The 22,180-nt window shown below is 64.3% G+C and overlaps 1 protein-coding gene across 1 annotated transcript; it reads left to right on the forward strand.

Annotated features, from left to right (window-relative positions):
* Positions 1-20,196: 20,196 nt before the first annotated feature.
* LOC138822811 (cuticle collagen 2C-like) lies at positions 20,197-21,018 on the forward strand. The gene has a single exon (XM_070015735.1). It carries the CDS (start codon positions 20,197-20,199, stop codon positions 21,016-21,018), a length of 822 nt encoding a protein of 273 aa, XP_069871836.1.
* Positions 21,019-22,180: the final 1,162 nt, after the last annotated feature.

A 22,180-nucleotide genomic window follows, 5' to 3' on the forward strand; every position in this document is an offset into this window, starting at 1 on the left:
GGCGTGCCGGCACGTGGGCAGCGCCAACTTGGACCAAGCTGCCAGTCTCCACACTGTCCTGCTGCCCTCCCCCGCCCCGCGTCCTCCAGGTTGAGCCGGGCGCCGGTGGCTCACGCCTGTCATCCTAGCTACTCAGGAGGCTGAGATCTGAGGATCGTGGCGCAAAGCCAGCCCTGGCAGGAAAGGCCATGAGACTCATCTCTAATAAACCACCAGAAAACTGGAAGCGGCGCTGCGGCTCAAAGTGGTAGAGCGCTCACCTTGAGCTGAAGAGCTGAGGGAGAGTGTCCAGGCCCAGAGTTCAAGACCCATGACCAAACAAAATGGGGTGGGGGGCATAGGTTGGCCTGCTCCCCAGCTGAAGCCCCAGATCAGAGACAGAGACAGGGGCTGCTCCCTGGGCTCAGGGCCAACCTGGAACTTGGACCTAATCTTGCCTGCTGCCACTGGGAGATACAGCATACGTGTATTCGTGTGGGCCTGTGCCAGCTGCACGTGTGGTGTGGATAGAGCGTGTGCGTAGCCATTGTGCACTACCATTGCACACTACCAGCTGCAAGAAGGGCATGGGGGAGGTGGGTGGGGCCCGGGGGGACACAGGGAGGGCACGGGCGGAGGGGTGCAGCCGTGAGGCCCTGTCCTGGCCCTTGGGGGCCCCCGGCCCTCGCCCACGCCCAGCGGGGTGTGCCGCTTGCTGCCGGGGTCTGGACCGGAGCTGCTGGCAGCAGCTCTGCCGGCTGCATTTTCCACACGCAGGAACGGTCCTGCTCCTGGCAGGGCCGCCCTGGCCGGCAGATCTTTCCGAGTGAAGTGATGGAAACTGGGGTTGGAGCCCCGTGGGTGCCGGGCCCCGAGGCCGGGACAGGGGCCGCGGACTCGTGTGTCGGCCCCGGCCCGAGGGCAAGCTCGACCCGGAGAGGAGCCCGTGGATACCTGTGCAGACGTCACGCCGGACAGGACCAGCCCACCCGAGTGCGCCCACTCTCTGCCACGCTGTCTGCTCACACGCACACACATTTTCACCCTTTCCCTATGGAAATATGTTATGTCCTCTGAAGAGCCAGGCATCAAACGCGGCTCACGAGCCCAGGCCTCGGGGAGCCGACGCTTGCCAGGGCCGCTCAGAGGCCGGGCCTCACCGTCTCCAGTGGCCCCCGGTGCTCCTCGCCAGCTCCTCCTGCACCCAGACGCCAGCTGGAGAGCCCGGCCTGGGACGGAGCCAAGCGCTCTGTCCCCAGAGCTGTCTGTCAGGCACCAACCAAGAAAGAGCAGAAATGGAATAAAAATTCTTTTTTAATGCTCTCGGCTGCTAAGTTCAGCGCTTCAGCCAGAAACCGGAGCGGACGGCTCACCGCGCGGCCGTTCCAGAACTCCACCTCACGCACTGCCGCCTCGTCCAAGAAAAATGGGGCCAGATGGAGCCATTTCCCCAGCTCCTCCCTGCGGGCGGGGGGCCCGGCAGATGGGGCTCGCTTGTGGAGGAAGCATCACGGGGGCACCTCTGGCACCCACAAAGGGGGCGGTCAGGGCGGGTAGGAGCCGGACCCCCGCTCCACGGGGCACCGGAGGGCTGACCAGTTGCCCTGCCCAGCTGGCCATCTTTCCAGGACCCAGCGCTTCACAATGTGTCAGGAGCAGGAGAAAGGCTTTGGAAGCGGACTCTGACGGCGCTGTGACTCACGAGGCTCCCTGGGGATTGCACCGGACACCCAAGTGTCCCTGTGCAGCGGGGGAGGGCAGGAGCAGCCTGCCAGACCCCGGGCCCTGGCGGTCAGCCCGGACAAGCCCCTCAGTTTGCCAGAGGGAGGAAAGGTGTGCCGATCTGGCCAGCAGCACGCAGCTCGCCTCCCTCCCTCCTGGACGGCCTGGCCCGGCTCCCACGGCAGCACCGTGCCCTCCACCACAGGCAGGTTCTGGTGAGAAGTCCCCGCTGCTGGACCGCCTGCCTCGGCGGAGGCTCAGATCTCCCTACTCATGGGGTCGGCCTCCATGAGCACGGGAGAGGGCCGGGAGACGCGAGGGCGTGGATCCCAGGCCAGGGTTTAAGTAGCCTCGGTGCTTCCGCCATCCTTGGTGCCCCTGATCTCCTCCAGGAGAGGCCCGGGCTGCACGGATCCCTCAGACTAAAAGTACAACTCACACGGCCAGGCCTGAAGAGGGCCCACAGCCTGTGGCTGGCGAGGCGGAGTGCGGACTCCAGCTGACCCCGGGAGAGTGAGTGGAAAACACCCGTGAGTCACTGCACAGCACTGAGACTTGTGTGGTTATTTGTTACACAGCTGTAGCTGACTGAGACAGCGACTGAAATCTGACCAAGTTAGAGAGAGACAAAGGAAGAAGAGGAGGAGGGAGGGCAGTTCAAATCAATGCAGGGCCTCAAACATAGCCATCCTGTCTCCTGGGAACTGGCTCCATGTCTCCAGTGGATGCCTGAAGCCACACACACCACCCAACCCCATGTCTTCTCCTGTGGGCACGTGAATTTAGTATCTTCCAGCTCCACCAAGCACTGACCATGTTGTTGCTGTGACAGCAAAACCAACAGATCTGTTCTTCACGCAGGTCTCAGCGGCCCCCGAGGGAAGGATCCGGAAGGGGCTGCTGGCTTCTCCCTGGTGATCTCGTGGCCGTCGCCACTCTTGTTTGTGGTTGGAGGTTGTTATTTAGTAAAATGAGGGCGATGTGGATGCCGCTGTAGCCTTCTGCAAATGGCTCTGATGATGGAGAGGGTCGCCAGTGACCGGCCGGTAGGTCCACACAGTCCTGGGTCAGGACTGACCCTCGGGCTTCAGCACGCCCCCTTGGCGGGGCTGAGCGGGGAGTGTCCCTCACATGTCCAGCGGCCAGCTGGCCCCGGTAAACCTGCGAGCAAGGCCCCGCGGGCTTGGGCTCACATTCTGAGGCACCCAGGCCGCCAGCATGTGACGGGGGGTGATGGGAGAATAGAACGGCTAGGCCTGTTCTCTGACCTGAAGGCCTGTTCTCTGACCTGAAGCTCAGAATCGCCTGTGCATTTTTACAGGATTGTAAAAGAAAAAAGACAACGCCGGACAGAGGCCTCATGTGCTCAGCAAAGCCTCCACACACCAAGCCGGGCCGGGGGATGCGGGGAGGGTGGCTCGGGCTGGGGCTGGACGCCCAGTCCGGAGCCCCTCCCCTCAGGGCCCTCAACCCCCAGCTGCCCACCTCCTGCAGTACCTGCCATCCAGCTGTGCCGCCCTGAGCCCCTGCCCAGCCTCAGTTTCCTCGTGTGCTGGGGGGGTGGCGTGTTGGACTCAGTTCTCCTGGGCTCTAGCTCCAGACCCTTCCAGCCTCAGAGCCCCGCAGACCGGGCACGGGGGACAGCCCCTCAGGGCCCCTTGGATGGAGCACAATGGCTGCCAGGTACCCAGCCGGCCTGCTCCCTGCGCACCTGCATGCAGGCCCGCGGGACTGTGGCACAGCTCCGGCTCAATCACTGGGTGATGGCCGAGACCGCGGGCTCTCAGGCACGCAGTGCGTGTGGCTGTGCATGTGTACACGCACACGTGTGCTCGTGCTGGGGCTTGGACTCTCCCAGGGCGCCCTCCCTGAGCCCTTTCTCTCAAGGCTGTGCTTTACCACCGGGAGTCACACCTCTGTTTCCTGCTTTTTGTGGTGAATTGGAGTTAAGAGTCTCACAGACTTTCCTGCCCAGGCTGGCTTCAAACCACAATCCTCAGACCTCAGCCTCCTGCATAGCTGAGATTACAGGAGTGAGCTTCTGGGCTTCTGGCTTTTGTGTGGGGCTGGCTTCCACGGTGGGTCCTGAGGGTCCCTCGGGACATCCATTCACAGTGGGAGCCCTGAGCTGCCACGGGAGCCCGTCTGCAAGATGCCACGCTGGTGGCCCCCGTGGCTGCTCCAGGGTGGGGTTTTGGCATAACCCTCCTAGACATTTAGGAGCATCATCTGCCTGCTGGCCAGCATGGGGTGATCTTTGTGGACCCCAAGTGGAGCCTCCGTGGGTGTCCCGCCTTCACCAACCCCCCACCCGACTCCAGAGCCAGCAGCCAGAGCAGCTCAGGGTTGGTTAGGTAGTTTGCTATGCGGCAGGACAGAACTTGACCCTTGCTTGATCCCTGCAGGCCGGGTCTTGGAGTGCTCAAGACGGAGCTGTGTGTCCGGCACTGGCCCCTCCGTGGCCTCCGGGGGCCCCAGCTGGGGCTGTCCCTCTCCATGCCCAGTGGCTGCACCATGCAGCATGGAGGTGGCCGTGCAGCCGGCTGTATGGCCTTGGGGACCCGCCTCCGTCCCCCGGAAGAAGGGTCAGGTGCGGGGCTGGCCGAGGGGAGGAAGCTTTCCCCCGGGGGCCCTTCTGCCCGCCTCCTCCCTAGTTAAGGCTTCTGGAAGCGTCCCCAGACCAGGCAGCCCGGGGCTGGGAAAGCACTTTGTGACGCGACCCGCCCGCCCCAGGCTTCATCGTTCACGGAGGCCACCGAGCCCATCTGATGGCTTTGCCAGGACCATGCTGATGGCTGCCCCAGACCAGCCGGAGGCCCGCCACGGAGGCCTGGACGGCGGGAGGGGCTTGAGCGTGGGCGTGGCCCTGGCCCCAGCAGGACACCCCTCAAAGCCTGGCGGTGCCACCCTGCATGGACCCCCAGAGGCCTGGGCTCCCTGATCTCGCCCGCCGCGCAGGGGGTACAGCAGTGTCAGGCGGGTCTTGGCCTGATGCCTCGGCCCCTAGGCTGTGCGGTGACCACAGGGCTCACCCCCATTTGGTTCAGTAACAGGTAGCTTATCCACGTGCGAGAGCCAGGTCGAGCAGTACAGCTTCAGGCCTGGTCTCTGTGCCACACAGAGGCACACTTCTTAAGCCTGCTGCCTCCTGCCCTCACACATGCACAGACGCGTGTGCACACCCCCCCCCCGGCGGTCCCAGTGTCACCCTGTGCCCCAGCACGGCACGCCCTCACACTTGGCATGGCCTGTGTCAGGCCTGGCCTCGGCCCTGCCCTGGGGCAGGCGGGGGCTCCTCACCGGAGGCGGTGCCGGTGCAGGCCGGGGAGCGGCCTTCTGTTCTCCTGATGTCCCGCTCTATCTCTGCATCCATCAGACAGAAGGAAATGCCCCACATTTTTAACTGCGCCTGGCCCCTCTCTCATGACCCAGAAGATCCGGGGCCTCCTCTCAGCTGTGAGCCCGCTGGGCTCGGAGGCCGGGTCTGGGTCTCTGGGACTGGCTTCCTTCCTGGGGGCCCTGCGTTGGGATGGAGGAGATACACCGGCAGCACGGCTCAGCGGCTCTGCGTTGGGATGGGGTTGCTGCGGGTCGGGGAGCTGCTAGGCCCTGGGACCCCGGGTGTCGGAGTCCAGGACAACAGGAGCTCCACCTTTTGGCAAAGCTCTGCCTTGGAGGCGGGTGGCGGAGGCCTGAGGGGCAGGCCCTCACACAGGGGTGCGGGGTGCTCCCGGGAAGGCATCCCCAGCGCATCCTGCTGTACTTCTGGTGTCCCTCTGTCCAGCCTTTCTCCATCCGTGGCCCTGGTTCCTGGGCCAGCTGTCCAGTGTTGGGTGAGAACCCGCCACTCACCGGGAGCCCTGATTTACTCTCCAGATGCCCCCCTCCCCCCACGGCCCTCTCCCGCCCCCATGCCCGCTGGCCATGGGTGTGTAGAACGGGCACAGCAGAGTGGCCCTGGGCACGCAGCGTGGCCAGCTGGGAAGCCGAGGCGTGGAGGTGCCCCGGGCAGCCGCGGCCGGCAGTGGGGCAAGTTGGCGCACGCGGGACCCTGTCCCGGTCCCACCGGATGCCTCCAGGCCTCAGCCACAGATGGCGTCACTCTTCGCCATGAGCCACAGCATTCTTGGAGGAGACGCCGAAACCCGACTGGCTTAATACCTAACGGGACAGCAGGCTTGGAGGCTTGATTGCCCGTGAATCACTCTCCACCCCGTCCAAAAATGCAGCTCTGTTCATTTGGGAAAGGTTTTCCTCCGTGGCTCTGCCCGTGGCGGCTGCAGACAGGGGAAGGGGTGAGAGGCCCAGCCCCCACCTGTCCCTCGAGAGCAGAGCTGTAGCGGTCCACCCCAAGGTCCCGGCTAGACCAGTGGTGCTCAGCTCAGGGGCTGGGCCAGTGGTGGGACCTCAGTCTTCCTGTGCATGGACAGGGAACTAGCCTCAAAGAACGCAGCCTGAAATCTCAGGATGGTGGCATTTCCACAGAGGAGAGAATGAGTGATAATGATGGTGATGACGGTGGTTGTTATGAAGGTGGTGATGGTGATGGCGGTGACGTAGCAGCTGTCTCGCACTACACCTCAGTTCTGCAGACACGCGCTGAGTCCTCACCAGCCACTTGCAAGGCGGGTCACATGGCTCCCTTTTTGGGGTGAGGCTCACATGCGTAAAAGGAGGGGCCAAGAGGACATCGAGGGAGCGGGGCGTGGGGCGCAGAGGGTGCAAGCGCGTGGCTGGCCCGGCTGTGGTCAGGGCGTGGCCTCAGGGCAGCGGCCCCGGGGCAGCGCGGGGAGAGGCCGGCCCTGGCCTCGGGGAGGCAGGTTCTTGCTGCTCTGTATTCGGGACAGAGGATGGGTTCACTTCTGGAAAGGACAAGCGGAGGGAGTCTTTCTTGGCCCCACTGCCCACAACGCAGAGGTCAGGGGCGGGCGAGAGCCAAAGGAAAACAGGGCAAAGTCAGGAGAGGCTGGCCCCGCTTGGGAGGCTCTGGTGGCTTGGGGGAGGGGGGCTGCCTGGTCTGCTCCTCTCTGTCCGAGTTCCCGGCCTGACAGGGGAGGAAGCCGGGGGTCTGGTGGAACGGATGAGCCGCAGGGCAAAGCAAGCAAACGGGTGCACAGGAGCGCAGCGCGGCCCCGAGGTCATGTCAGCTGACCTCTGGGCAGGAAGGGCGGCTCCGTGGGGGGCGGGAACCTGGCATGGGGTGCTGGGCATACATGCTATCACGATCCTCCGGCCGCTCCCTGGTTTGGCCAACTCCTCTTGTCAGGGCCAAGGGCAGAAATTATGGTTGGAAACAAGATGGGGGTGAGGACGGCCCGCAGGCCGGGCCTGGGACACGGTCCCAGGGACAGTGGCAGAATTCCTAAGTGGGAACATCAGCCCCGGCCTGGCCTGCGGCGGGGTGGCTGGGCCACGGGCCACGCTGCCTGGTGGTGGCAGCCTGCGGGGCCGGTGGGCTCCAGCTGTGGCCGGGCGGGGCGGGGCTCCGCCTCCGCAGGTCCCGGCGCCAGCCGATCCCCGCCCCCCAGCCTGGGTTTCCTGGGGTGCTGCCCGCGGTCAGACCGACATCGCCCGAGGCCTCCTGAGGACTGCCCTGCGGACACTGCGGATTCGGCCTCAGCCCGTGCGCCGGGAGCCTGCCTGGGGTCTGGAATGGGGGGAAATTTCAGACGCTATTTCAGGTCAGGACTCAGAAGGGTGCTCACCCAGATGGCTTTCCAGCACGCTGCCCCTGCCAGGCCGGGGGGCACGGCGTGGGGTCGCAGGACCAGGAGGGACCATCTTTGGGATCCGGGGTTCTCAGGTCGCCCTGGCTCTGGGGTCACTGCTCACGAAGGTGGCTGGGGGCGGCGGGTTACCTGAGGTACATGGAGTGCTGAGGAGCCTTTGGGGGCTGCCTGTTCCCCAGTTTCACATTGGTCCCTGCGGGGGACGCATCGTGGGCCTGCTGGGGGTCCCCGTGAGTGTCAGCCCTCCTGCCGTCCCCACTGTGGGGGCCAGTGGGGGGTCTCAGCTGACCTGGCACAGCCTGGCCTCTCCTGGAAGGGGGCGGCCCCTTGTCTGCATGTCTGTTCCCCGAGAGGGTGGACGGACACCACGAAGGTCCCAGAGACGCCCATGGGCAGCAGCAGCCCCCACCCCCCCTGTGGTGACCGAGCATCGGGGAACAGCCATGCCCACACACCTGCTTGTGCACACCTTCCCATCTCCCGGGCGATCAAACCAGCTGCAGCCCACCAAACACAGAGCCTGGCGGGCGCTGCCAGGCTGCTCAGGACCAGGCTGCAGCTGGGGGCCCTCAGCGCCGGTCTGCCGGCCCCGCTGCAGGGAACGAGGACGCTATAAGAGCTGGACCTGCACACGCAATGGAGGGGCTTGGCGCTCTCCAGGTCCCGAGGCCGCACAGGCCCGGTCCTGCCAGCTCCAGGGGCCCAAGGAAGGAGGGACACAGCGAGCCTGGCGCCTGCCTGGAGGTGCGGGTTCCCAGCGAGCACTGCTCTGACGAGCCGGCAGCGGAGGAGGAAGGCCGAGGTCGCCTGCGATCCGTGGGGCGCACACAGGTCGTGATCACTCACAACTGGAAGGCAGTAGAGGTTGGGAGCTTTGTGGGCACGCGGTTCTCTAGATCTGGGGGACCCAAGAGCCCTAGCTGCCATCTTACAACTCCGCACGAGGAGCCGTCTCAGTTCGGGTCCCCTGCTGCCTGGGGTCTGTGTGGAAGACTGGAGCCAAGCGTCCCCGCGTGGGGCCGGCTCCCGGGGCACAGGGAGAGGGGCGCTTGGCCCTAAGGGATGGCAGAAAGGGCGAGGAGGGTCCCGCAGGTGCTGCTGGCATAGCCCCTCTCCCGAGCGTCGGTTCCGGCCGTGCCGGGGACCCGTGCCCGCCTGGGGGCTCGCGGGCCGCCCCTGCCTGCCTGGGGACTCGCGGGGCCGCCCCTGCCCTCCGGGGGTGGCAGCCGCAAAGCGCATCCTGGGAGGAGCAGCGTGGCTCTGCCGCAAAGCCATCAGGACTGACCCACGGGGACGGACACGAGACCCCGCCAAACAAGAGTGCCCGTGGCTCCCGCCGGCCCGCCCCCACCAGCACCAGGGGGGCTGGCCAGGCTGCAGGGCTGGCCGTGGGGCCCGGCCCACCACTTGCCCTGCGGCCTCTGGTCCTGGGGAAAGGGAAGGGTGGACTCGGAGGCCAGCTCAGCACACCGCAGCCTCTGTCTGCGGGGAGGGGCCGGGGGACGCGGGAGGGAGGGGTTAGGAGCCAGGGGTCAGCCAGTGACCCGACCTGACCCACAGGGCCGGCTCAGGCTGTCGGTGTGCTGGGCTGGGAAGGACGTTGCCTGGGCCTCGAGGCTACCGGGTGCTGTAATGTCCGCACGGGCAGAGACCAAGAGCTGGAAGCAGGCAGAGGATCCAGACACCAGCCCTGGCGTTCAGTCTACCCATGTCAACATGGGCACCGCTACCGTCCAGCCGCTGCCGGACAACCACATCTCCACTACCGTCCAGCCGCTGCCGGGACAAGGAAGCTCCACATGCGAAAGAGCGCACTTAGACCTACTTCACACCATTCACTACTATAACTCCAACGGAATGAGGGCTGGAGAGGAGGGCTGGAATTCCTAGAGAAGAAAACAGAAATAAACCTTTGGGGCCTTGGGTTGAGCAATGGTTTCTTAGGTGTGGCACTACAAACATGTATGACCAAAGAGGGGAAAAAATGAAGATAGCTGGATTTCCTCAAAGCTCCTGATACCGACAGCACCGAGAGCCCGCAGCGCGCCGGAGCAGTGCAGATCACTAACTGGAGAGGGGCTTGGAGCCATTAAAACGTGCGCAAATGGTGATCATAGAGAGGGTCAGCACCGGGCGTTGGTAGAGATGTGGTGAAATCAGAGCCCCGGGCACGCTGGGAGGCGGCACACATCCAAAGCTGTACACGCGGCGTTTCTGTGTGCCCAGCCATCGCGTTCCCCCGAGAACACCCGAGAAAAATGAAAGCTTTGCCCACGCAGAGACCTGCGCACCAGTGTTCACTGCTCATGACGTCAAATTCCTGCTGGTGAAAGAATGAATACGCAAACGTGGTCCAGCCACCCAGCGCCGTGTCACTGAGCCACGGGACAAGGAGGCCAGCCCTGGCTGTCACTCGGAGACGGAGAAAGGCCACGTGGTTAGGGCTCCGTCACACGACACGGAGCCGGGGCGGGCGAGACAAGAGGCCAGACGTGAAAAGCCCATCCCAGAGGCCGACGTGGATCGGCGGTGGCCAGGTCGGTGTAGGGTGTGCGGGGGGGGGGGGGGGACAAGGAAGTGGTAGAGGTACGGGGTCTCTTGAGGGGCTGACAATGTTCTAGAGTTGCACAGCTCTGTGACGTCGGCACACCCTCCGAACTGGGCACTTGAGAGAACTTTACAATGAGTCACATCGAGGCACAGGTGGTGCCCGGTGCCCTCCTGCTTCACTGCGGGGCCCTCTGGCTGGGGCAGGGCCTGGTGCCAGCCACCACGTGTCCAGAGCCGGTGAGCAGAGGGCCCTGCGCGGGTTTAACTGACAGGCTTCCTCTCTGCACAGGCGGGGACATGGGTGGGACAGGGGCTGGCCCCTCAGGCCCTCAGCTCCCTAATCTCACAGAGACGCGAGGGGAGGTCCCAGAGGGGCGTCTGGACACTGGACTCAGGGTGGAAAAGGCGCAGTGCATAGTGGGCTGTGCTGGGGTGCACAGGGCTGTCCTCCTTCAGCCCGCCACAGAGCTAGAGCTTGCCCTTCTTAGTGGGGGTTTAGTTTTAACAATACTATTAGTTTCTATGTATGTGGTACTGAGGAATGGAACCCAGGGCTTCATGCATGCTAGGCAAGCGCTCTACCACTGAGCCACCTCCCCAGCCCCCAGAGCTTTAAAAGCCCAGAACCCAGAATGGGTGCAGAGACCAAAGAGAAGGACCAAGCGTAGCAGGACGCGGCCCTGGCACGCTGTGTGCTGCCCTGGGCACGGCCCCCAGGAAGCAGCCGGGCATGGCACACGGCACACGGGCCAAGCCCCCAGGAAGCAGCCGGGCATGGCACACGGCACACGGGCCAAGCTCCCAGGAAGCAGCTGAGCACAGCGCACCGGCCAAGCCTGGGCACAGAGGCTCTGGAGGGACAGGGCTCCAGGGCAGCGAGGGTCTGTGGTGATGCTCGCTCCTGCTTTCAGGCTGAAGATGCCAGGGAGACCCAGGACGGTGGGCAAGGCCCCTCTGGGCACCCGGAGTGGCAGGCACGGGGAGGGAACATGTCGGCTCTGCTCACCGCAGCCGGAGGCCACGGTGACTCAGGCTCAAATGCTTAAGTCAAAATGCCCCCGGGCAGCCCGGCTGCTGGACGGAGGCCCGCCCGCAGGCCCCTCGGTCCTGGCCTCGCCCCCCTCCCCCATCTCCATGCCGGCGGCGCTGGCTGTGGGAACGGCAGGGGGAGGGACTCCAGCACAGGGGATTCCACTGCCGTGCGTCACTGCCGTGGAGGCCAGACTCTTGGGGCTCCGCTGGACCCCAGATAAGATAAACGGCCGTAAATCCTCTGCTCACACCCACAGGAGCTTCCCAAAGGGTCCAGATGGCTCTGTCTCCTCTCCCAAGTCAGCACAAACGACCAGAGTGGGCCTCGCGCCAGGCCCCCACTCAGCCCCTCTGCAGGGCCAGACAGCCCCTGGAGGTCACCCATCGCGTTGTCCGGAGCAGTGGCCAGGGTGGGGGTGGCCACAAGGGGTCTGGGGCCAGTGCGCAGCCTCTGAGACCAGCACCCTCCCGGCTCTCCACACGGGCAGCCTGGCTCCTCGAGGGGCTCCACTTCCATGAACGGCCCTGGGTCTGCCTGCAGGTCTGCCAGCCAGGCCTGGAGCACAAGCCCGGGTGCAGCGGGACGGAGTCCATCGGCCCAGCCGCGGCTGCCTCCCTTGCCTTCGGAGGATCTTCTCGGGTCACAGCTGGAGATTTTCCTCTCAGCTTCCTCTCCAAGCATGGGAGATTCTCCTCCCAGCAGAAGATGGGGCAGGGGGGGATTGGAGGTCCTGGAGAGCAGAGCCCAGGCCTGTGGGCCTCGGGGACAGGAAGCGCTTTTCTGAGCAAGGGAGGAGTGTCTTCCAGCCTCCAGATGTTTCGGGGATGGGAAGAGCATCGTCTCCCAGACTCCGGATGTTCCTATCTGGTTGGACTCATGATGCTGCTTCTGGAAGGGGTGAATATGGCGGAGGAAATGGATGTTTAACTTCCTTGTTTTTAATGCAGGGTGTCCACATGTAAACGAAACAGTGCTCTCCAGCTGAGACGTATCTCCCGGCCCATTTTCCACTGTGACACAGATAGGCACAACTTGTCTTTTTTTTTTGCTATATATCAGAACTTCACATTCACCATGTTTTTGCATTGTCTCATTTACAACACACATTTGCATTATTTCAGCAGCCAAGTTCAGGGGGATAGTCCCACTTCACAAATGACATTTTGATAATTTGATAGATACCTGGGAACAAAAGATGTTTACATCTCAACTAAACTCATTTGGTGACCAAAGAGCAAATTGTCCTGGTGGCCACAAAAAGTCCAGATGCAAATACTCTTTTTTAAAAAAAAATCCCTACTGTGCCAAGATCCTGCCAGCTTCTCCGAGAAGACAATTAAGCCATCCCTAAAATACCCACCCCACAAACAACCCCTACTTGAAAACAAGCTATGGATCCTGCATTTCCATAATGCTTTCTTCCAAGAAATTCAAAGCACTGAATTGTAGAATTGTTTAAAAGAAATGGTCTTAGGAAAACTATTACTAGTATTTTGTGAGACCTTAAATCCTAGATGCTTTACAAAGGGGTAAATTCTTGAGAAGTGCGGGAAGGCGAGAATAGCGGGCGAGGAAGGCTAGAATGCAGTCCTAGAGCAATGGATGGAAGGTTGGGGTGAAGTTCCAGATAACAGGTGATCTGAGGACTGAGGACAGGCGTTCTGAAGACCTGGAGGAGCGAAGTGAGATTCTAGGTCCTTCAGTTGGCGAGAGGAGGGCGGCCGGGAGCCGGGGGTGAGGGGACCGGGCGGCTGGCGGCTGCTCCATCGGCCCTTGCTTTCTTGTTACTTCCATGACGTGGGAACCATCTGGGGCACTTGGGGTGTGCGTGCGAGCCCAGGGCATTCCCCGAGTCTGGAGGAGCGTGGCTCTCCCTCGTGCCAGCGCTGAGCGGTGGCCTTCCCTCCCGCCCACCCTGCCAGTCGCAGCTCCCTCGGCCGCCTGCTCGGCCCCCTGTGCCTCACGCAGGCCGGTGGTGCCCGGTGGTGTCCGTGCCGGGGTTTAACTTTCTGGTTTAATTCATTTAAACGTAGCTAGCCACACGCAGTGGGGCTGCCACCCTGGGAGACACCACAGGGACCTTGTGCGGGCCCCAGGGCTCCTGGCTGAATGCCGAGAACTCGCCTGTGAGCGTCAGGTTTGCGGTTACGCAGGGGACCCCAAACGCATCATCTGGTTTTTGTTTTGTTTTTTTTTTTTTTGGGTCTGGTCATGGGCCTGAACTCCGGGCCTGGGCGCTGTCCCTCAGCTCTTCAGCTCAAGGCTAGCACTCCACCACTTGAGCCACAGCACCACTTCTGGCTTTTTTCTTTTTGCTTATGTGGTACTGAGGAATCGAACCCAGGGCCTCATGCATGCAAGGCAAGCACTCTACCACTGAGCCACCTTCCCAGCTCCCAAACGCATCATCTGGAAGCGGGTTTTCCAGGCCTCTGCCCGAGGCCGCGGGAGGGGTTCCGGCCCCCTCGCACCCCTCCCTGTTTTTTTTCTGCAGGGCCCCAAGCTGCAGAGGTGAACTGGGAAATGGAGGAGAGAAATGGGGGGCCGGGGCCTGGCTTGCTGGAATTGGACAGGTAGAGAACCCCAAGAGGCCCAGGCGGAGGCGGGGCCCGGAATCCCGCAGGAGGGGTCCTCCTCACATGGGAGGTCACTGCCGCGCTTCCTCCCACCGGCTCTCACCGAGTGAGCTGTGGGGGAGCTCCTGGGTCTGGGGTTCGAGTCCTGGCCCCCCCACTCCTTTCCTCTGACTACTTCCCGTGGGATCAGAGCCTGGAGGGAGGCCCCACGAGTCAGGGCCAGCCTCCGGGAGCCTGCTGTGTACCCACTGCTTTCTGCAAGGGAGCCGGGCTGTGAGCCTGGCAGCCCGCACACAGAAGGGTGTCCCTCAGAAGTGGGGCTGCGGGGCCTGGCCCGGAGGCCAGCCAGAGGTGGCGGCTTCCCGGAAGGCTGTCTATTCCAGCCAGTGCCAGTGCTGTGCTGCTGCGAGTCCCGTGGGCTGCGCTCCCTGGATGGGGCTGTGGTGTGGGGACCCCCCTGTGTGGTGCGGGGACCCCTGTGTGGTGCAGGGACCTCCATGTGGTGTGGGGACCCCCCATGTGGTGTGGGGACACCCCTGTGTGGTGTGGGGACCCCCCGTTTGGTGTGGGGACCCCCATCCCTGTGTGGTGTGGGGACCCCCCGTGTGGTGCGGGGACCCCCCGTGTGGTGTGGGGACCCCCCTGTGTGGTGTGGGGACCCCCATGTGTGGTGTGGGGACCCCTGTGTGGTGCGGGGACCCCCCGTGTGGTGTGGGGACCCCCCCATGTGGTGTGGGGACCCCCGGTGTGGTGTGGGGACCCCCCGTGTGGTGTGGGGACCCCCATCCCTGTGTGGTATGGGGACCCCCCTGTGTGGTGTGGGGACCCCCCCTGTGTGGTGTGGGGACCCCCGTGTGGTGTGGGGACCCCCCCGTTTGGTGTGGGGACCCCCAGTGTGGTGTGGGGACCCCCCATGTGGTGTGGGGACCCCCCGTGTGGTGTGGGACCCCCATGTGGTGTGGACACCCCCTGTGTGGTGTGGGGACCCCCGTGTGGTGTGGGACCCCCGGTGTGGTGTGGGGACCCCCCCTATGGTATGGGACCCTCAGGTCACCTCTCTCGAGGCCCGGGGGCAGTGGCTAGGAACGTGTCCATCTGAGGCTGTGGGACAGGAGTGTGTCCGCCGCCCAGCTGCGCCTCATTATAGTTTCCTAATGTGGAAAGTTGAAAACAACTGAAGACATTCCGAGTCTCGCCTTCCTCACCCCTGCCTGGACCAGGGACCCGGCTGCTGCCAGCCTTGCTCCAAATAAAGTCCCAAAGGGGTCGTCCCCGAGGTGGGCGCGCAGCCTGGGGACGGGAGCTGTGTGCGGGGTCATCGCCGTGGCACCGACCCACCTGCAGGACGAGGCCCAGCTGAGGAGGGCTATGCCAGGGCCTGGCAGGGCAGTGTGGCGCCTGACCAGCCGCCCTCCACGGTCCCAGGCCACGCGCGAGGCTGGGAGCTCCTGTCCCGCGTCACCGGTGTCCATGGGGCAGGGCCGGCCAGTCCACGTCCTCACCAGAACTCAGTGTCCGGCCACAGCCATGCGTGCATGCCAGGGCTCGGCCACCTCGGGGATGGCAGCTTCTGCCCGGCACCGGGACCGGAGGCCAGAGCCCTGGGCTGGCTCCTGCCACAGAGACCGCAGGCGGCGGCCCCCACAGCACGTGGGGCCAGAGGGGCCTCCGGAGCCGCAGATGCGTGTGCGGCCCCGAGCCCTGCCTGTCCCGGGCCTGAGCGGCTCCAGTCACTGTCCCTGGGTGGCCCAAGCGCGCTGGGCACGCGTGATGCTCCATCCTGTCTCAGTTGCTACAAAGACCTTTAAGCATCGCCCAATCCCTCCTGCCAGGCCCCAGTGTGTTCGCTCGTCCACCCGGACCCAGCGTTGCGGCAGCCCATGGCTGTGAGGCCCTGGCCCGCAGGGAAGCCTGTCTGGGCGTCCGGGAAGAAGCCGGTGTGCCGTGTTCAGTGCCTAGACTCAAGGATGCTCAGGGACAGAGGCCAGAGCCCGCTTGCCCTTCCCCTGCCTGAGGAGCAGGCCACACTGCTACGCCCAGGGTTGTGCTGTGTTTTGTTTTTGCCTGTTTCCTTGAACAGACTGGGAGCTCGGGAAGTGAAATGGACAGAACTCGTCCGGCGGGTGTTGAGTGTTTGTGAAATGGCGTGGACGATCAAGTTTAGACGCTCTAGACCCTAGTGAATGAGTAAGGCAGCACTGGACAGACGTTTGTGAAAGAAAGGAAGGAAGGCTGAGAGGGGAGAAGAGAGAGGATGGAAGAAGGAGGGAGGGAGGGCAGGGGGAGGGAGGGAAGGGACCGCTGGCGGGAGGGAGGACTCCAGGGAGCTTCAGTCTGAGGACGCGTGAGCCCAGCTGCCTCACCCATGCTTCGTAGTGAGCAGCAGGGACGGGGCCTTACGATCCTGGGAAGCCAGCGGGAGGCTTCGACCTCCAACCCCGGGCGCTGGGCTCTTCCTGTAACCCACAGGCCTGTGTCGGGCTCCGCAGAGTGCCGAGCGTGGGCCTCTCCCACCTGCCTCGGCCTGGGTCCCGTCACCGAGGATCAGGACTGGTCCTACCGTCCGCTCACGGCCCCGCCTGCTGCACACCTCTGTCCAGACCTTGGGCTTCGTAGACCCATCTGGTTATGACCCTGCACACTTACTCGGAGGTCGATTCTGTGTCAGGCGGGTCTCCTTGGAGGATCCAAGGACACACAGAAAACATGACACTCTGAAGCGAGGGGTACGAGGAACGTATTCCAGGAAGAGGATATGGCCCCATAGGAATCCCAAGGGAGAAGCACGTCGACAAAGGCCAGACGCTTGGGTGACGGGTCCTCCCTGCCCTGTTTGTCCATCAGTCACCACAGCACCCGTCCATGCACCTGTCCATCCATCCATCACTTTATCCACTGTCTACCCACTCATGACACATCCACCCACCTCCCTCCCTCCTTCCATTCACCCATCCATCCACCCATCCATCCACAACCTCCCCACCCGCCCACCCTCCATCCACATTCATCCTCTCATCCATCTGCTCATCTTCCTTCTTCCCTCCTCCATCTCTCCACCAACCACTATCTATCCACGTAGACAGCTACCACCCCCATCTATGATGTACCTATCCATCCACCCCGCACCATCATCCACTGCTCATTAATCCATCGGTCCACCCGTGGCCCATCCACCGGCAGCCTCAGCCAGTGTGGGCCCAGAGGGAGGGGAGGTGGACATGGCCAGTGGTCTCCATCTGTCTGTGTGGAGGATGAGGCCCGGGGTGTGCCCTGGGGGCGTCTGGACCGGAACCCACCAGGACTGCGGCCCTTAGAGGGCGCTGGCAGACCCGTCAGCTCAAGGATCCACGGGGACAGAGACGTAAAGTTCGTTCAGCTAGGAACTTACTTTAGTATATAGCTCGGGCTGGAGGAAGCTAATATGTGGAAAAAGAGACTTGGGCTGGGCCTGGAAAGTCCACTGCACGGGCCGGGCCAGCCAGGCTCTGCGGCGGGCCAGGGCACGGAGCTGGCCGGGCCTGCGCCCCTGGGTCCCCCCTCCTCTTTTGCACCTGCACCGCAGCATGGCACGCACGCCACGCTGTGTGTGTAGCCTTTCCCGTCTGTCTCCCTGCCTACCTCAGCCCCTTCCTGGGAAGCGTTTCCAGGGCATTAACCCCGCCCATTAATCCATCTGCTGATTCATTCATTCATTCACTCAGGGACTTGTACTGACCCTGGGTGACCCGGTTGGGAGCAGGACCAGCCCTGGCCGCTCCCGGGTGCCGTGGTGGCTGATAGGAACCCCGCATCAGTGCTGCGAGCGCAGAACGCCGGGAGTTGGGGTAACCTAAGTTTACCTCACACGCAGACGTACAGAACGTGTAAGAAATCTGTGGGGAACTGCCACGCTGACTGCCGGTGAAGCACATCCGGCCGGCTCCCTGCACGGAACGGCTGCGGCACGGAGCTGGTGCGGTGCCGCTCAAGGTAACAAGTGACTCTCAGGACGGGGAGCCAGCACAGGGCGGAGCCGGCTGCTTCGAGGGCCGCCAAGCGCTCTCCCCCACGCATCTCCTCTCGTGAGGAAGAAGGAGGTCCAGGAGACAACTCTGAGATCAAGGGCACAGGAAATTCTGCCTTTGGTCTGAGACTGCACAGCTGGCCGGCTGGCCCTCTGCGGTGGGTGCTGGCCACGCACTGGCCCTGGACACTGCTCTCCGGCCACAAGCTGGACTTGGGAATCCTCAGCTTTCCTGGGCCACACCTGGCAGCCTCCGTCTCCCAGGGAGTCAGACCCAGTGGAGCTTTCCTGACCAATGAAAACTTTCTCTGGTTACACAACGTGCACCTCCCCCCTCACCCCCCATGTAAAACATGGAACAGAAGCCTGCGGTGAAGACTTGGTATCTGGTCCATAAATCTGACCACGGGCATCTCCTGGTCTATGCATTTGTAATGTTGTTTCTGAGGACTTGGTGCACACAGACCACAAAAGCCCTGGCCTGTATGCCCCTCTCTGAAGTCCAGATCTGACAAGTAAATGCAGTGAGTCTCGATGCCAGGGAAGGAATGCGCACGTGCGGCGGGAGGGAGAAGAGGAAGCCATGGGCCAGGACTCAGGAAGTCCGGGCGGCTTCCTGCAGCTCAGCTAGAAGGACACACAAACGTTCTGATGGGCGGGCTGGGAGGAAGTAATATTCTCAGCAAGACAAATGGAGTGAGCAGATACGCAAGGAATCCAAACCAGACCAGGTGGCTGAGGGCTCAGGACGGCAGACACGGGGGCGAGGGGGGGAGAGTCTGGACAGCTGTCCCCAAGCCCCAGCGTCCCTCTCAGGAAGCTCGGGGGACACGCTCCAGGAGCCCAGCACACTCCCAACAGAATGCGCAATAAAGGAGAGGAAATTACAGCAGCCAGAGGGCTGGGACTACAGAGCTCAGCAATGTGATCGTCACACACCCGGCGCCGACACGGCCTCCCTGGGCAGGTGCAGGCGTGGGGTCCGTGAGTGTTATAATGTCCCCAACAGAGCTCAGAGGGGCAGCGACGCGGAGGCGAAGCGCTGGGCCTGGGAGGGCCAGCGTGGTGACGGGAAACGGCGCGTGGCGGGCGTGGGGTGGGTTCGGAGGGAGGCGCCTAGAACTGGGGGACATTTTGAGTGGTGTCAGCTCCCCCCTGGGCGGCGGTGCTGCTGGACTCAGCCCTCACTGGGCAGCGGTGCTGCTGGACAGCCCTCACGTCACGGCCAGGCTCTGCCGCACGCACCACAGCGAAACGCACAGGCCGGCCGCCCACGGGGCTTCCGCTCTGCCCCCTTTGGGCCCTGGGGCCGGCTGCGGTGGCCAGACATCCTGTCCACCAGGGCTCTACCCGTGTCTCCTCTCTGCTTCAGGGTCCCGGCGCGCAGCCCAGAGGAAGCATAGGCTGCCAGGAAATATCACCTGGCCCTGCGGGCTGCCGCATCGCAAGACACAGAGGCAAAAAGCAGAGCACGCACATGAACGCACAAAGAAGAACAAGATACAGAAGCAGGAGAGCCCCAGACCGAGTGCGGGGACAGACAGGCATTTCCACTCCTTCTAGAACTCTCAGTAGCACACCTGTGCTTCAGGTGGCTCATCCAGTCTGGCCACAGGTGAGTGCTGACATCTGGGCACTGACAGCCCAGTGCGTCCCCCCCGCCCCCGCATGCCCACCTGGACAAAGCCCTGGGGGGGGCCGCCAGGTGAACTGAGGGGCCAGGAGGAGAGGACAGGCCATGTCCACCCCTGACGGCAAGCGGCTCAGATCGGAGGCCAGGGCTGACGTGGGTGGACCCCGCCTTGCTCAGAAGAGCCAGGGCAGGCTGAGCAGCGTGCCAGCCAGCACGGGGCTGGCAGCAGCAGGGGCCCAAAGCCCCAGGCCACAGACTCCCACAGGTGAGGTCCTTCCTGCGCACGCCCCTCGGGGACAGACTGCACCGTGGCCTCTGGACAGAGCCCCCAGCAGCCTGAGAAGCGAACACCAAGTCACGCCTGGCTGCTCCAGGGTTCCCGGGCCCCACAGCGCCCTCTGGTGGGGCCTCACAGGCCCGCGGTTCAGTGGGCAGCGGCCTGCGGGCCGGGCAGTGTCCTGGTAAGCCCAGATCGCCCTGTCTGGTGGCCGGGAAGTGAGCCATCTCCAGTCCTGCAGCCCCCACCCTGAGCTGCTCGCCGCCATCCGTCTGGAAGCAGCTGGAACGCACAGGGGCGCGGTGGGAGCAACGCGGGGAGCCGGCCGTCCTGCGGGGCGCGTGCAGTGCACACACTGCCCCTACCCGCTTCATCACACGCCCGGCACCCCCACCCGGCCGGCCTTCCAGGCCATTCCAGATGCATTTCAGGTTACAAGGCTGGCATTCCCCCTCCCCACCAACCCTAAACACTTCGGCATGCCTCACCCCAGCCCGCATCCAGAACTTTCTGGTGTTTTTCAGGCGTGTTTACACGGTGAGACGCTCGCATCCTAAAGCCCCAGTCCGTGGGGTGGGGCAGGCGCGGCGGGAGAGAGGCCCACAGCCTGCCAAAGCGCCCGCGTGGCCCTTCCTGGGGGATTTCCCGCTCCCGAGGCCTCGGCGGCCACACGCCACCCTCGCTTGGTGGCCAGATGGCGTTCTCAGAGATGCCGTTCACGGCCGCGCCGCTCCCAGGAAGAGCGGGAGGAGCGGCTGTGCCCTGGGCGGAGGCTCTGCGGTGCGGCAGACGGTGCGTGCACATGAGCCTCCGGCGCTGCCGTGGCCGCAGCGTCCACTGCATCCTGCCCACGTCCAGTGGCCGCATCACTAACCGCCAGGGGAGGGGATGTGGCTCTGTCACCCAACCTATAGCAGAGTGTGGCTGTGTGCAGGGTGCCCGCGGGCCCTGTGTGCCTGGCGAGCCCCATGTGCCCGGCGAGCCCCGTGTGCCCAGCGAGCCCCGTGTGCCCAGCGAGCCCCATGTGCCCGGCGAGCCCCGTGTGCCCAGCGAGCCCCGTGTGCCCAGCGAGCCCCATGTGCCCGGCGAGCCCCGTGTGCCCGGCGAGCCCCGTGTGCGCGGCGAGCCCCGTGTGCGCGGCGAGCCCCGTGTGCCCGGCGAGCCCCGTGTGCCCTCGGGCCCCGTGTGCCCGGCGAGCCCCGTGTGCCCGGCGGGCCCCGTGTGCGCGGCGAGCCCCGTGTGCCCTTGGGCCCCGTGTGCCTGGCGAGCCCCATGTGCCCGCGAGCCCCGTGTGCCCGGCAAGCCCCGTGTGCCCGGCGAGCCCCGTGTGCCCGGCAAGCCCCGTGTGCCCGGCGAGCCCCGTGTGCCCGGCGAGCCCCGTGTGCCCGGTGAGCCCCGTGTGCCCGGCGAGCCCCGTGTGCCCGGCGAGCCCCGTGTGCCCGCGAGCCCCGTGTGCCCGGTGAGCCCCGTGTGCCCTTGGGCCCCGTGTGCCCAGCGAGGCCCGTGTGCCTGGTGAGCCCCGTGTGCGCGGTGAGCCCCGTGTGCCCGGCGAGCCCCATGTGCCCAGCGAGCCCCGTGTGCCCGGCGAGCCCCGTGTGCCCGGCGAGCCCCGTGTGCCCACGAGCCCCCTGCCCGTTTGCACGTCCTCCTCTCACACACTCCAGACGCTCCCCGCGCGGCTCTGGCTGGCCTAACACCTGCGGAATGCTTCCTCCCCCAGGCTGCCCCTGAGATGCCCCTCTCCAGGCCTGAGCCTCCCTGCGGGCTTCACGTGCCCTGGGCTCCTCAACCCTGCCCGGCCTGGACATGCCCAGAGCAAGCGGGCATGTTGTCACCACGGGCGCACCCCCTCCCCAGCCTCTGAGCTGTCTCCAGCCCGGATTGAAGGCAATTTTCCTGCCCATCCTCAGAGCTGGCCCCACGCGTGGTGCCGACACGACACCCCCTCGCTGCGGTGCCCAGGCTCCTGCTGCGCAGGCTCACGCACAACAGCCCACGAGCCACGTGGCACGGCGCCGATCTGTGCGACGAGGGCCACTGACCTGCGGAAATGCGCTCCAGAGGCCAGCCTCGACCCGCACGAGACCCGCAAGCTCCTCACCAGCGTGAGCACCGCACCAACACGCTCCTCACCAGTGTGAACACCGCACCAACACGCTCCTCACCAGCGTGAGCACCGCACCAACACACTCCTCACCAGCGTGAGCACCGCGCCAACACGCTCCTCACCAGCGTGAGCACCGTGCCAACACGCTCCTCACCAGCGTGAGCACCGCGCCAACACGCTCCTCACCAGCGTGAGCACCGTGCCAACACGCTCCTCACCAGTGTGAACACCGCGCCAACACGCTCCTCACCAGCGTGAGCACAGCGCCAACACGCTCCTCACCAGTGTGAGCACCGCGCCAACACGCTCCTCACCAGTGTGAACACAGCGCCAACTAACTCCTCACCAGTGTGAACACAGCACCAACACACTCCTCACCAGTGTGAGCACCGCACCAACACGCTCCTCACCAGCGTGAACACAGCGCCAACACGCTCCTCACCAGTGTGAACACAGCGCCAACACGCTCCTCACCAGCGTGAGCACAGCACCAACACGCTCCTCACCAGTGTGAACACAGCGCCAACACGCTCCTCACCAGTGTGAACACAGCGCCAACACGCTCCTCACC

Source organism: Dipodomys merriami, unplaced genomic scaffold, assembly GCF_024711535.1.
Source record: "Dipodomys merriami isolate MVZ:Mamm:240054 unplaced genomic scaffold, mDipMer1.0.p SCAF_116, whole genome shotgun sequence".
Taxonomy (NCBI): Eukaryota; Metazoa; Chordata; class Mammalia; order Rodentia; family Heteromyidae; genus Dipodomys; species Dipodomys merriami.